The 15,533-nt window shown below is 54.6% G+C and overlaps 1 protein-coding gene across 4 annotated transcripts in view; it reads right to left on the bottom strand.

Annotated features, from left to right (window-relative positions):
* Positions 1–14,971, bottom strand: part of PEMT (phosphatidylethanolamine N-methyltransferase) — a 44,498-nt gene extending 29,527 nt beyond the window's left edge. For 2 of the 4 annotated variants that reach the window (XM_075058422.1, XM_075058421.1), the window contains exons 1-2: positions 13,859–14,126; positions 11,014–11,121 (exon numbers count right to left, since the gene is read on the bottom strand). In XM_075058422.1, the coding sequence (XP_074914523.1) occupies positions 11,014–11,121; positions 13,859–13,993 (243 nt within the window). In that variant the 5' untranslated portion in view covers positions 13,994–14,126. Of the gene's footprint in view, positions 1–11,013; positions 11,122–13,858; positions 14,127–14,218; positions 14,372–14,610 lie in introns of those variants that run through there. The other 2 variants (XM_075058423.1, XM_075058424.1) reach the window with 2 other exon arrangements.
* Between the last annotated feature and the right edge of the window lie 562 nt (positions 14,972–15,533).

Genomic DNA, 15,533 nt, shown 5'->3' with positions numbered 1-15,533 from the left:
TCAAGTCCCTCTGAATTCGCTGCAGACTTTGGCGCCTTAGGTTTGGTTTTAAATGTGGGGACAAAGCTTTCTATCTTCGTCACAAAGCATCTATCCCGCTCTTCAAAGCTTTCCAACGATTGCTGCAAACATCTAGTTCAAATTGCTATCGCCGTTGCAAATAAGGTCAGCCTGATGAAAAAGCAGTTATTCTAGCTGGAATAAAAATGGACAGTCTTCAGCAAGTGCATCCTATGTAAGAAATATCCTCTTGCGGAACTGAGACAAGCCTTCACTGGCTCCAGGTAAAAGGAGATTGAGGTCACCTAACGACTCTGACATTTCTTGCAGCCTCTGATTCATTGCAAAGAGACCATATAAAGCTATACAGGAGATGGAAGCTAATTCAAGTGCCTTTTTGCTCTCCTGTACGACCTGCATTTAGTTGCAGATACGTGTTCAGGTACCAGCGTGAGCACCCAGCTCTGTCACCGTGTCCCCACCTGCAGATGTGCCCCTGCCTGCAACCGAAAACCGCAGCTGGATGCTGCAGGACTGCAAGTCAGGCAATTCTTCAAGCAGATGGGAGTGGAAATACTTTGGCTCTGCTGTCTTAAAGATTAAATCAGAAGCTCCAGTCCACCCAATGTATGAGTAAGAAGGAGCTGGCAGGAGAGAAGGGGATGGAGAAAGGCTGAGGGTGATCGGCAAGCAGAAGCCTCTCGAGACGCAAACACATCAGCACACAACCACACAGCCCCACGCAGAGGAAGAAAAAGCAGCCAAACCATCCCAGCGCTGCCTGGGATCTTGCCTTTGATGTGAGGGTTTTCAGACCCGGGCATCATCTTTGCCGTTTGCTCTCGTTAATAGGTTTGCTTGGATTCCAGCTCAGCCCAGCTCATTAGCCACACTGCCGAATCTGACACTAATTCTGGATGACTCCTATTGCTACAAATAAATAATAAAATTGCCTCCACGCAGGGTTTGTTTTCTTCCTCTCTCCCCCCTAATTCAGGTCTGGTAGCATCGCATGTATCTGTTAATGAAGTCCATTATATCCAGAGTTTCTCAGCAAGTAAAAATTACAATCATTAGCCAGTGACTGATGAGAGACAGAAACACCATTTCTGCCCGGGCTGGCAATAACAGTACGCCAAGTACACGTCCCAGCGAGTCGAGCCTTGCTCTCCTGTAATATGGTACCCAATGTTCTTCATTAGCATTTCTCTTTTTAATAGAGCAAGACAGCGTCCTGCGGCAGGTCGCAATTACACACAACAATTAATTCAGGGAGAAACAATGACTGGTGTCGCAGAGTCACATTTTGCAGCAGGGTTGTCAAAAGGTGAAGTGGAAGATGATTAGGAACATTTTAAAGCCCTGCCTAAAACCAAAAAAAACCAAGTGGAGGCACAAGTGACAGCACAGTAGAGGAGACATGGCTGGTTTCCTTGTAAACTACTTTGCAATTTTTGCTTTAAATAGTAAAGAAACACAGCAATTATTCTTTTGGTCGTAATACCCCAATGACCAGGACTGGCAGCCTCGGAGCAGGACTTCTTGTGCCATTTGCAAACAACACACAAAGCCGGTTCGGCTTCTCCCAGAGCTGCAGCCGTTCTCTTGCTGCCCTTTTGTGAAATTAGGGTTTAATTCTCTGGAATAAGTCTGCTAATAAGGACTCCCAACACACCCATCCTCTGGACAGTGTGTACTCGCTCATCGCTCCCCCAGGGGCTGTGACGGGAGGGGGAACAGCAAAAGGGGGATGAAAAAAAAAATAAATAGGCCTCGCAGAGCACAAAATGCAAGAGAAATCTAATACCCCTTCGCAGAGTAGTGAGAGTTCGTTGGAAAAGAGGTACTGGTTGCACCGGCCGCGCTCAGCGGAGCGCCGATTTCGGCTGGAGGGCCTCCCGTCCTCTCGCTGCTCGACATATCACGTTCCATGTTCCGTGTTAAGCCTCCCCGGGGAACATTTCCCACGGCGCCGAGGACACGCATGTTTGCGATGCTGCTGTCGTCCCGACGGCCAACAATAGAGAGGGACAATTTGATCTTTATGTAACGCGGGCAGCCGCGCGCTCTGTTCCCCTCTCCTCGGGGATGAGATGTTCAAACCGCGCGGCACAACAAGTAATAACAGCCTGAAGGGTTAAATACAACCATCGAACCCCTCGGGCTTGCTGGTGTTATCACTGGGGTTCCTGTGGGTGTTAGATGGGTGTAACCACGTGCCCCATGGTATTTGTTCAACGCAAGAAACGTAACCCAAAAGCCGAGCGAACGCTCAATCATCCCCGGACCCAGTGATCTGCACCCCAGGGGAGCTTCTTCCCCCTTTTGCAGCCTCAAAGCCCAACGCTGAGATGCATTTACGAGCCCTGCACACAGTGCTCAAACCCTTTTACAGTCTTTTGCTCCATGCATTTGTACCGGAGCCCTGCATGGAGGTGGATGGGGGAGGCTGAGAAAGTCCTTCCAGCTAAGGATCCCCACGTGTCCGCACCAGGGACCAAAACCTGATGGGTGCAGGCAGGAAAGTAATATTCAGTTGGGCAATGCACTCGCTTTGGCTTCCGAGTACATCAATCTCTGGAATATGATTGCATGACAAAGTGTTGAAATGAAACTAATTCATTGCTGCTCTCCAGCCTTGGGAATCAAATGAGTAACTCTGCAGTCATTAAAACAATGTGCTGGTAAAAATAAGCAGGAAAGGGCACTTAATAGGAATGCTTTGTAGTTACAAATATTGTATCTTGTCTGAGGTCATTCAGTTTTTAACAGGAACAGCCACACATGCCCCAAGGTGATCTGGTTTGGTATTACTCCAGTCCTGTTATGGGTATACGCTGTAGTCACAGACGGATGGACAGGGTTTTTTTTCCCAGCTCAAAACCCTCCATGGGATTTTGCCGACTGAGCATCTGCTGTTGGACTCACCGCAGAAAACACAGCTCCGAGGGCAGGAATAGGAACATCCAAGTACATGGGGGGATTTGGGGTCCCACTTCTCTTCACCCAACAAGAGTGACAAGGAGGATGCTCAACTTTTTCTTTCTAAAAGGGGCATTTCTATAGCAAAGGAGAGGCTCGAGCCAGAGTGGGTCACACTGAGCACCAGGCAGGCACAGAGCTGATGCTGGAGAAAGGGCAGGAGGTGAGAAAAGTAGGCAGAAGGAGTACTGTATAGGATCATAAAAGCTGCATGTACATTTTCCTTCCCTGAAAATGTCTTTGTGCTTTTATGGCAAGGAGCTGCTACGATTACAGCTTCTTTTATAAGCAAAGCACAAACCAGATAATGAGCAAACCTCCCACCGCACAAAGGAGGCAACGAAGGCGTTCTGTGAGCCCTGACGGTCAGGCTTCCCCACAACAGCCAAAGGCAGAGAAAATTGCTAAAACCCATCTTCATTTCACCCACTTCAGGGGTGTGAGCTGCTCGCAGCCTGCTTTTTCTTCCCAAAAGCGCAAAAAGGATCACACCAAAAATGATTGTGCCTACACAGACAGCAAGTGAAAACCCTTCAGCCAGACAAAGCAGCAGCTCGCACGTCCTGACCTGCAGAACAAGCCCACAGCTGCATCATCCCTGGTCTGGAGGAGTAAAGAGAGGGAACAAAAAAGGGGTTGCAAGGCAAAAAAAACCCAAGCAAGATATTGCCAAATCCGAACGACTAGGTAATGCACCATGGAGGTTCATGATTTTAATGACACATGGGAAAATCAAGAGCTCCCACCAGCCTTCCTCTCCCTGACCCCAACATTCGCTGGGAGATCGGAGGAGTTTGACGAAGCCACACGCAGATGCACAAGCCTGGGGCTTCCAGCTTTTCTGGCAACCAAATTCATAATTTCCTAAGAGAGTTGCCCCTCTTTCCCTGCACGTGAGCAAGCACGGAGCTTCGGATGGCTTGGCAGCGAAAAGAGAAATGAGGCAGCAGCTCGCTGGGTAGAGCTATTTCTCACCCCACTCCACAGCCCCTCCTCTGGGTCAGGGCCACCCTCCGAAATCAAAGCTCCTTGCTCTGAACAGCCGGTGCACCGCTGCACCCATCCTTCTGCAACGTATCAACCAAAGCCACTGCCCAGGCACGCTCTATCTCCATAGCTCATGTCCTCCATCAACGTAATACGTCAGCACCAGCTTCCAAAAATCAACTATTTCTCTCCAGGTTGGGGTTTTAAAGCTTTGTCAGGATGCCTTAGAAAAGGGAATGTAAGGGAGCTGCCACAGGCAGGCAGCCCTGTGGGGAGTGTGGATACTTGTTTGTTTTAACTGAGATGAGGCTCCTAATATTTACCAGGAACCGGTGCCCGCCAAGCGCTGCTGTCATCGGGTTGCTGAACTATCTGGTTTCACACTCAAGAGAGCAGGGATGTGGGATGCTCCTGCCAAGTGCCATTTCCAGCTACTTGTGTCACTGGGGACACAATATAGGTGGAAAAGAGAAGGAGGGGTTTGCTTTACTGATTTACTAATCTACTTTACTACCCATTTGCTACTGCCATGTGAGCAACTGGAGATAAGTGTCCCCTTGGAGTTCATCATGGGGGAAGAAAATAGAGAAAACGAGGAAGCATTTTCTTTGGGGTGCCAACCCTGTGTGCCACCAGCCCGCCACTAGCCAGATCCAGCATCCATGAAACCCCAACGCCTCCCTCCCCACCACGAGTCTCCAGGCACGCAGGAGATGCAATTGCATCATGATGGAAGCCGGGCAGCGGACCTTACGGAAATAATCTCCCAAGAGCACCCAGCAGACTGCGTATCTCTGCATTTCTTTGTCAAAGCAGCTGGAAAACACCCAGCTCACGTCTGTGATTGCAGCAGGCACGCAACCTGGGAAGCTCCCGTTCGGCCCCCGGACAGCCGATGTCCCGGGGGAGGCAATGGGTTTCCCCGCTCGGGGCTCCAGCAGCTCCCAGCCCCAAGGCTACGCACAAATGCTGCCAAAGCCCAGGGCCACACGGGAAGACCCACCGTCTTCCACACCTCCTGGTCTGGGTAGATCAAACTACTTTCTTTTTTGCATTTTTTGCCTTGTCCCGTGGGATGCAGGTGGTCATGAACTTGCCATTTCATAGACTAACATCTTTGAACAGCACCTCATCAGCAGGAGAAAGTGTTTAGCAGCAGCATGGCAGGATAGGGATGGAGTGGGACAGAGAGGAAAGGGCCTCTCCCAGCTTCTAGGGTCTACAGGTAATCCTCTTGTGTATGGAAACAAGACTCCTGGCTTAAATATATTTTTTCATCTTTTGTGCACGTGCTGACTTATTCCAGCAGGGCTGCCAGCAGTCCACAGTTTATTTTTAAAACACTAAACAAGAAAAGTCCAGTATATACAACAAACGCCCTGGGAGAAGCATTTTTAGAGAAGCATTCTGCAGAAGCTAAAAAAAGAAGGTTGCTTTTTGGGTCAGCTTGGCCATGATCCATAGGGGACTGTGAGGCGAGAAACAGATTCTGACCTCGGTTTAGAGAAACACTGAGCAGGCACGTCGCATACCGGCTGGATCCCAAATCCACGCTAGGAACGGGCACGGCAACGGTTCAGCCGCCCAAGCACACCCTGCCTTGGCAGGTACCCACGCACGGTGGCCGGGCAGCTGCTCGAATGATTGCCACCACCTCGCCTGGAGCCCCGAGGGCTGAGATCCTGCCCAGCTCGACACACAGATGAAGCATCTCAGTTCACAGCTGCCCAGCCAGGCTGGGCTCCACGATCCTCCCCCCGCTACGGCAGGCAGCTCAGCCTGCAAGGACATCATAAAAAGACATTGCACAGCTTCTTAAAGAGGGTTTAGATGAAAACACCACCACCCCTAACTGGGAGGCTGCAGGGAAGCGGTGCTGGGATGAAGGATGTGGCTCTCCCTCAAGGTGACAGCGCTCCTAATTGTGTCACTCCAGCCGGCAGGCCGGAGGATGCGACCCAGTTTTGGTCCCTGTTATGTGGCTCGCAGCGGTGCCGACATGCTGGAAAAGCTAAATTTAGGAGCCAAACAGGCGCAGTGTTACACACCCGGCCAGGACTCGCTCTGTTACGAGACGGCTGGCGAATCGATGCCGTCCACTTACCGCACACGTTACAGCATCGCTGCAAAGCCCTCGCCGCCTGAGTGGGAAGCGTTACCAAGTCACTCGGAATAAAATTGCCACTAAATGTTGTTTGGGGGGTGGAAAAGAAAAAAAAAAAGGCAAACCCTCGCTCTCTCTTAGGCATTGTACAAAATGAAAACGGCTATTGCTGCCTGGTAGAGAGTCCAATTACAAATAATGTGCATCCTCTCCCTGCACAAAGGATGAAAGGCATCAGAGCTGGTGGTGACATTTTAAGACAGGAGATGTAAGAGCGAATCCAAGCTCGTTGCAAGCCCAGCTTTACCCCAATAAAGAAACACTTTCTGCAGTCAATTGCCTTGCAGCGTAGCTTGAAACCCCGCTATTGATCTAGCATCTGTTATAAGCAGATAATCATCGTCGCTGTGCCGTGGCTTCTATGACAGGATCTAAAAGCACTTTCCAGAAGATGGTTGAGGGCTGTTTTTCTGCTCTCACCTGCGCTTGCAGGCAGGCAGAGGTTTGCGGGGGAGCCCACAAAACTCTCACAGGTTTGCAGAATTTGATGGCCAGAAAAAAAACCAAAACAAATCAATCTGACTCATTCATCTCCCAACCCTGTAAACTTCAGCTAACGGAGGTGTACTCCCCACGAGGCTCTGCCTGCCACTCCAGACCCAGCCCTTGCACAGCCATTTCATACCCTGTAATTTCCTTTTCCCAGCAAGGTGCTAACACACTGCCATCAAGCCACCGCTCAATCCTTCCCTTTCTCAAGACAGACAGCGAGAGCTGCTGAAATCCCCCAGCATCAGGCAGTTTTCTCCTGTCCCCAAAAGGTTTCTTGGAGTTTGACTCACTGAGGTCTGAATCCCGACAGCTCCCGACCACTTCCCAGCAGCGTGGGGAAGTTTTGGGCCAGGTACCTTCCTCCGAGTTTAGCAAGAACTGGTCAGAGGTAGATGAAACCGGGCTTCCAGCGCCTGCAAACTCCCCCCTCCCCACTGGCACAAGCACTTCTTATCCACTTCTTATCCTTCAGTCTCCAAAGAAGGAGAAAAGGATGGGAAATTAAAAATAAATGAACCAAGAGATACACATCCATCAGGAGCCAGGCATTGTCAGCCCAGGTCCCTGTGCAACTACTTTAATCAAAACCTCACGCAGTTTAAACACTTGACAGAAGTTTAAAACAGAGATCTGGTAACCCTGAACTGGAAAAGCTGCAACCTTGTACAATAAAATCACGTTTCTCTGATGGGGTCTATTTTCTTTAAAATCATGCTAAATTATGCTAAGCCTGTTCCTAACCATGACATTTGAGGTTTCACCCTGCAGATTCCTGCAGGATGCATGGGTGTCTCGAGGTGGTCACCGGAGGTGACGGGAGGAGCAAGCTCTCGGGTGGCAGCTGAAGATGTGCCATTTCTAAATCAGTCCGTGACGCCAGCCGTAAATTTTTAAGACACTCAAATCAAGAAAAGGATTGCTGATGGATGCGCTCCCCACTTGAAACTCACTTGCGTGGTGACGGACGTCAGACTACCTGGCTCATGGCTATGCCACTTGCTTGTTTGCTATTGAGAGTGTCAGAAACCTTCCAGCTTTCTAGAACCTCCCCATGTGCCAAGGCTCAGCGAGCTCTGTAAAGCCTCCCGCATGCAGGTTATCTGCGTCTCCTGGCTTGAAAATGTTTGTCCCCAAGGAGCTGTTATTTAATACCTTCCTTAGTTACCAAGGGATGGGAAGTTTCTCCCATCGTTCTGCGGCTTTCCAAACACAGATGGGATTTATTGAAGTTTCTGCTGCTTTGACCTCATTAACGTTTTACAGCACAGCTCCAACGATGTGCCTACTCCTCGACGGGTGCCCCTCTACAGCCCCACAGCGGTACAGGTCTCCCAGCTACGTAGAACATCCTTGGGGAGTTTTAAGTGACTTCATCCCCAAAATGGCTCTGCTGCTGCCTTTCGGGACCTCGCCTGCACCCTGCTTCATGTGGGACCACAGCTCCCAGCAGCTCTTTTCATAACAGGCACGGCGGGTGGGAAAGCAGAGACAGCATGAGGAGGAGAGAGGAAAAAAAAAAAAGGAAAAAACCCTGGAGAATAGTGCAGGAACACATCCAAGCTGTGCCATAACCTGGGGGCCACCTGGGGACGGGTGGGATTTTAATTGGCATGGAGAAGGGGAAGCAGAAGAGAGGGTGCGAGCCCTGGGTTTGGTGGGGAAACGCAGCGGGCGACCCTGGGGTGACACTCATGGTACCCCCTGGCACATGCTTGCAGGGAGGAAGCTGGGAATCGGGAGTCCTGAGGCTGTTTTTGGAGAGCTTTTCTCCCCTGCGGAGAACAGGAGGCAGCATCAGCATAGCCCGGCTGGAGTCCTGCAAATTGCCCCACTTAGGCTCTGGTCCTCTAAATTGCTCTCTTAACCAAAGTACATAAATCGACCCGATGAGCATCAGGGTTTTCTCCGGAGCCATGCTCCCCCACAGCCTCCAGAGTTCATGCTTCATCCCCAAAGCCTGCAGGTTTTGTCCCAAAGAAACATGCCTGGTGCTTACCAGGGCAAACGCCTCGCTATGCTTGTAGCCTCAAGATGTGCCTCTCCATCGGCCAAGCATGGCACAGAGCCGGGGTTTCCCCACCACATATTTATTCAGAGGCACCGCACAGCAAGGACAACCCGGCGCCAAACTTTGCAAGAGGCAGACCTGGCCAGAGTTCAGCAAAAACGGGGAATTAAGACACTGAACTAAATCAACGCATCCCCACCCAATTTCTACCCAAATCAGGAATTTCATGCACAGGAGGGTTTTTGACCAGGGTCCCACATTACTTATTAAGCACAGAGAGCAGAGAGTGCTTGGCACGGCACAGAAATCCACTCTTTGCACTAAAGCTCTTGCAAGCCCAAAGTAATTCAGATGCAGAAGCAATCTCAGCTGCCAGGAAGGAACTCGAAGAGCAAAACACAAAGGGAGCCTGTGCAGGGATATAGAGAAAGAAAGAAGAGCTGCTGGCTAGATGCAAGCAGGGGACACCGATCACATGGAAAAAAGGATGGAGTGGAGGTAAAGGAAGCAGGTCAGGGAAAATCCAAGGATGGCTGGGGCCACTCCTGCTAAAATGCACCCAATAGCGGGGACTTGCTCAGGGCTGCAGGTCCCACAGCCCCCCCGCAAGAGCCTTCCAGCAGTGCCTGCTGCGAGCCATACACCGGGACCGGCAGAGCCTGAAAACGCCAGGGAGATGCTCGGAGACCCGGGCAGAGCAAGCGTATGGACGGAGGCACACGGACTGTGAGAGCCACCCGGCCCGTTACAGCCGGGAAAACATCTAGTGCCACGCTCACCTCCCCAGAGCTTGCCACCAACACACCAGCTCAGGTTGCTCACTGCAAACCCATGCAGAGATGCCTTCTGCTCCCAGGCGCAGGCCCTGCACGTCTTGCTTGCAGTGCCACCTGCCGCCAACGGCAATGCTCTTCAGACACTGGAAGGGGACAACAGCAACGCAGAGCAATGAACTTCCTGCTGTTACATCAGCTTTCCCTGTCCTTTAACAGCAGCCAAACTCTTGATCCAAAAAGCAATGCTATTTCCCAAGCTGCAGGCGTCCCACAAGTCGCAGGCGTAGCAGCAGACGCTAATAAAGTACTTTTTTTTTCTTTCCCTTTTATGCAGTTTCTCGCTGGAGCCGGTCTCTCCCCCCAGAGACCACATCCTGAATCTTGTTCATTGATTCTTTATGCTAAATGATGACTCTGCAGTCGAAATAATGTGGCATATTCTAGTTTGCATTTCAGGCACCGTGAGACTTTTTAATAATGAGTTGCATGAAAAATTAGGGAGGCTGCAACAAAGAGCTCCGACGGAGGTTTCCAAAGTGACTCACAGCCAGGAAAGTCTCGCTTTTCCAAAGCCCAGCATGAGACAATCTCAAGAGCCTCCGCGCTCAGAGAGAGCCGAGTCCTCCCCCTCTGAAAAAATAAGGCCTTTTTGAGGAGACTTCCCCAGGGTGAGAATCCCTGCAGGGAGGTTTGGCGGACGGTTTTGGGAATCTTGGCTGAGATGACATCCCGTTCCCATGAGCGCTCGCGGGGAGAAGGTTTCACTCCACACCTCAGCAGTGCTGCGGGATGGGAGTCACCTCGTCCTTCAGCCAGCCTGGGCTCCCCGCTCGGCACATTGGCTCTCCAGCTCTCCAAAACAGGGCCAGCAATGATTCTTGCTGCTCTCGCAGGGAGGTAGCAAACTGCAGCGGTAAAGGGCAGCGAAGACTTTTCCAGTCTCGGCTCCCGAAGTGGTATCGCACCCAGCAGATGGTACGGCACCCACAGGGACAGCGAGCATCACCCGTGCACAGGTATCCCTGCTCCTGCTTGGGGCTGGCTTGCTGCCAGCTCTGCAGCTCTTTGCCAGACTTTGCAGCATGATGGAGGGGGAATTTCTTCAGGTTAACTTTTGGCTGTTTTTGTTTCCTACCATCCACATAACCAGCTGCCAACATATTTCAAGGGGAAGCGGCGGGCGACATATACAGCGCAGCCCCCCGCCGGGGGTTAATGCCATTTATGCTCAGTCCCAGTGGTGGCCAGTGCCTGGCTGGTGGGGTGGGAGGTACGGCAGGAGGCGGCTGAAGGACGGGTTTGATTGCTCTGCCCCCTCTCCCAAGCTGAGCTCCTAATTCCTTCTGCATCCCGTACGGAATTCCACCTTCATCTCCTCTGTGACACCCGTCACAGCTACCCCCAGCCCCAGGAGTTCTCTCTGCAGCACAGCTCCCTGCTCACCCACCTCTAACACCTAATAACTGAGCACTGCTCAACCCACCCAGCCCAGCAAACTTCCCCAAAAGAGGTTTTTCCGCCAACGCTGGCCAAAGGAGACCGCCCTGTAGCTGGCAAAGGAAGATAAAAAATGACGGGGTGGCTGGCGCGCAGGCAGCTCTTACCACGTTCCAGAAGAGCGGGTTGAAGGCGATGGAGAGGACAGCCACAATGAAGCCAGAGTCGGTCACATCCACGTAGCCAAAGAGCCGTGCCATGGCTGTCACATCCACCTGGGGGGAAGAGCCAGTTACTGGGGGTGCGGGTTCCTGCAGGGGCACCGGGTGTTGTACCCGAATACGGGGCACTTCATCTCAAACCAAACGCGTCAGCTGCCCTGCGAGAGCAGACAAATCTTTTAACGGCCCTGAGCAACACGCTGTGTCAGGGTGGAAAGCCAAGAAGAGGGGTGGGGGGTCCTCCAAGCTGTCTCCCCCCACACCTCGGGGGCACAGGGCTCTCGGGGAGCCCCACGTTTGCAGCAGTGCCCAGAAGGACACAGGCACTGCGAGGTCACTGCTGCTGTGAGGACGAGAACCAGCGCTACGGGGCAGCTGCCAACCCAAGCGTGTTTCCAAGCCGCAGGAAAGGGAGCACCGTTTCACAGCACCTCGGTGTCCCCGGGGACGGAGAACTGTCCCAGGGATTCTGGTCTGCGTGGAGATGCCAAGCAATGGACTGTGTCAGCCTCAAACTTGCCTTCCCTAAAGTAAGGGTGATGCAAACCCCCTCCACAGTGAGGGGGGATGCATTTGCACTGTAAGAAGCTGCAAAAGACTTTCCTGTCTTAAAGACAACAACAACAAAAAGCCCTTAAAGCTCACTGTTCTTCCCCCTTTCTCCTTTTAAGAAAGAGATATTTTTCCCAGGACGGCTCCCTGACATTGTCAGCATTTTTACGTGCAATAAGCCATGCTGCTTCTCCCTCCCCGCCCCCTCTCCCAGCAGTGGTATTTGGATGAAAAACAGCCAGAGCCTTTCTTTTTTTTTTTTTTCCTAAAAAACTTTGAAAACAAAAGACAAAATAGCCCAGCCCAAGCCCTTCCCTCGCTTGAATCAGAATCAAGACAACATCGAGACATGGAAGGCTTTTGCTTCCCAAACACAGCTGTGTTTGCAAGTCCTTCGTATGCCAGGGGACAGGAAAGGCTCAAAAAGGCATCGGCTCCATCTCGCCCCTCTGGGAGAGAAATTCCCACTGGCTCCTCACGGGTTCTTTGAAGGAATCAGAACTGCAGTGGGATTCATGGAGAGGGGCTGCTAAACCTGGCACCTCTTGTAGCCAAGAGCAGAGGCCCTGGGAACGGCTCCCATGCTGTCCTGCCCGCGGTGCAAAGTGCACGAGCAAAGGCCATACGGCTCTGGGGAAATGGGGGGAACCTTTCGGGGGTCCGCGGCTGCCTTCAAACCGCCCCAGCTCCCAGGAACTCCTCCATCCAAGCCCTCGGGATGCAGTTGCTGGCAAGGAATGAAGGGAACAGCCCCCAGGGCCTGATCCTGACCCACCTCCCCCTATTCCTACCCTTCCCAGCCTCTCTTCCCCTCCCTTCACCCCCGAGCAGCCCTTCACCATCAGACCTCGTCCCTTCAAACCGAGTGCTGTCCAGCCGTAACCTGGGCACCCAGAGAACTGCTGGCGCTGGGCCCAAACTGTCTGGTCCCGCTTCAGTTGCAAACCCGTGGGACTAGGACAGCTTCTTTCCTCTCGTTTCGTACAGAGCTGAGCACACTGCCAGCACGGGCTGAACAAAAGCTTCTTGACCTACTAACTCCCGGCTGGCAACATCGTTAACATTGCACTCACCTTCTTCTCTCTTCCTCAACAACCAAATTTGCCACTGCCAGCGGGAGGCGGATTGGCCTGTGCCTAGTATGTGCTTTTAGGGATAAAAAGAGGAGCCCATTAGGAAGAGGTGTCTCTGCAAGCTGCTGGGACAGCCAGGTAACAGGCAAAGAACATTCAACTTTGCCCCCTCCTCCCCAACAGGGGATAAATAACGGTGGAAAACACTGCCCGCTTGCCTGCGGCCCCAAGGTCAGGGAGGGCAAGAACTGCACGGGCACCAGGGCAAGAGCTGCATGGGCACCCAGGCAGGGTGTGCACGGGCACCCAGATAGGGTCTGCACAGGCACCCAGGGGAGAGCTACACGGGTACCTGGGTATTAGCTGCATGGGCACCCAGGCGAGAGCTGCATGGGCACCCAAGCGAGAGCTGCACAGGCACCCAGACAAGGTCTGCATGGGCACCCAGACAGGGTCTGCATGGACACCAGGGTGAGAGCTTCATGGGCACCCAGGCAAGAGCTGCACAGACACCCAGACAGGGTCTGCATGGGCACCTGGGCATGGTCTGCACGGGTACCTGGGCGAGGGCTGCAGGGACACCCGGGCAAGAGCTGCACGGGCACCCTGGTGGGAGCTGCACAGGCACCTGGGCGAGAGCTGCACAGGCACCCAGACAGGGTCTGCATCAGCACCCTGGTGGGAGCTGCATGGGCACCTGGGCGAGAGCTGCACAGGCACCCAAGAGCTGCATGGGCACCCAGACAGGGTCTGCATGGGCACCTGGGCGAGAGCTGCACGGGCACCCAAGACCTGCACGGGCGCCCGTCCGATCCGTGGGCTGCCCCCACGGGACTCCCGTGTGGTGCCGGTGCAGCCGCTGCCACGTGGCCTGAGCATGCGGCGCCGTCGCGGCCCCGGGTGGAAACGGGGCCGGTGGCGGGTGCTCCCCGGGCACCGAGACTCCGCGGGGTCCGAGGGGGCAGCAGGGGGGGGGGGTTACGGCCACCAGCTCTTCGGAGCCCCGCCATGTGCACCGGGAAAGGCCGGGGCGGGGGGAGCTGAGGGAGGGGGTCCGGTGTCGTCGTGTCCCCCCCCACACACACAACCGAGCGGCAGCGCTCCAGGCCCACGGCGCTCCCCGCCCGCCCCCCCCCCCCGCCCCGCCGCCGCGGCCCCGCCGGTACCTGGCCGTACTCCAGGCCGCCCAGCCCTTCGCAGCACTCCCGCGGGAAGGGCCGGCCCCCGCCCGCCGCCGCAGCCGCCGCCGCCTCCTCCTCCTCCTCCCGCCGCCCCTCGCCGGGCCCGGCCCGCCCCGCCATGGCGCAAGGCCGGGGACCGGGGGGTCGCCACCGCCAACCCCCCCCCCCTACCCCCTTCTTCCCGGGGCCTGGCCGAACCCCGCGGTGGCGCTGACGGGAAAAGCGTCATCCCGCCTCCGCCGGCAAGGCCCCGGTAACGGCGCGGGGGTAAGGGGTTACGGAGGAAGCGGGGGGGGGGAACGGGGCCTGGCGGCCGGGCCTAGGCGGCACCGGGGAAGCACTGACCTCGCCGCGGGCCCGGCCGCCTCCGTCGCGGGCTGCCAGCGTGGAGTCCGGCCGCGGCGGCGGCGGGGAGGGCGGCCCGTTGTTGCCGGCGGTTGGACTTCGACCCTGCCCGGTGAAGCAACCGGACCGCGGCGCGGGTCGGGCCAACCCCTCCCCGGGCCACGGTGTGTGTGGGGGTGGGGGGGTGGGGCTGACCGTGGGGCCGTGTGTGGGAGTGGGGGGGGGAAGGCCCCAGTGGGGAGAGTGGGTGAGAAACCGAGGTGCCAGCGCGGCAGCGGGGGCAGAGACCCGGCCCTGCCTGTCCCCCCTGCCTGTACCCCTGCCCGTACCCCTGCCTGTACCCCCTGCCCATACCCCTGCCTGTCCCCCCTGCCTGTCCCCCCTGCCCGTACCCCTTGCCCGTATTCAGCGCTCCCACCAGGGCCAGTGGGAGGGAAACGGGCTCCAAGTGGTTTTCTGGTACCGGAAAGACTGTGGAAATTAAATGTTGTGTGCCCGGTATTACTCATTCCAGGGCAAAAGGTAAAGCCATCGAGCTTGGATGTATTTTAAGGACAATTCATTGCCGCCTACTCCCTTCAGCAGGTGTAGTATTTTCTTTTTTTTAATTGCTGTTATTATTCCTACTAATATTATTTCTCCTCTTCACTCCTCTCTAGCATGTTTGTCATGGGGCTGCAGTCCTGGACCTGCCCGTGCATGGGAAATCAGGTAGTATCATCCCCGCAGACCTCCTGAGGGTCTCCGCATGGACCATCCGCTTTTGCAGATCCTCCTTTGAGGGGGAAATAAATTTTCTTCAAAAAGGAGTTTGCTACAAAGGAAGCCTCATGGATGAGCTGCAAGCGTTCCTCCCAGAGGTCTCGCAGGAGTGGGGAAGGGATGGGATGTCCGAGCGCTCATGCCCTGGCAGGCACCAAAAATGTACATGAGTGATGGCTCACACGAAACCCTCCCTGGCGAAATGGCATCCTTGGAGGTTGCGCTTCAGGAGACCCAGGGGATCCCAGCTACGACTCCCGGCCCCACGGGAAACCGGCTTTCCTTAGTTCTGCTGCTCCAAACCCCTCACTGCAGCAGCGTGTCCCCACCTCCCTGCCTGCACGGTCGGCTCCTGCACTCGGGGTGCTTGCCCAGGGCTGGACCCCATCCCGCCTGGGCCCGACGAGCACACTCACAGTATAAATTGCAGCGCCAGGCTGGTTTGGGATGAGGCGTGCAGGAAGGCGCCGTGGGTGGGAGCAGCGTTCCCCATGGATGATCTCCAGCTGCTTCCGGCCTCTTCTCCCTCGCGCTGGATAATTTTGCTGTGCCG

This window comes from Buteo buteo, chromosome 27, assembly GCF_964188355.1.
Source record: "Buteo buteo chromosome 27, bButBut1.hap1.1, whole genome shotgun sequence".
NCBI lineage: Eukaryota > Metazoa > Chordata > Aves > Accipitriformes > Accipitridae > Buteo > Buteo buteo.
The sequence above is the reverse complement of the archived record's forward strand: the minus strand, read 5'-3'. Positions and strand labels throughout refer to the sequence as shown.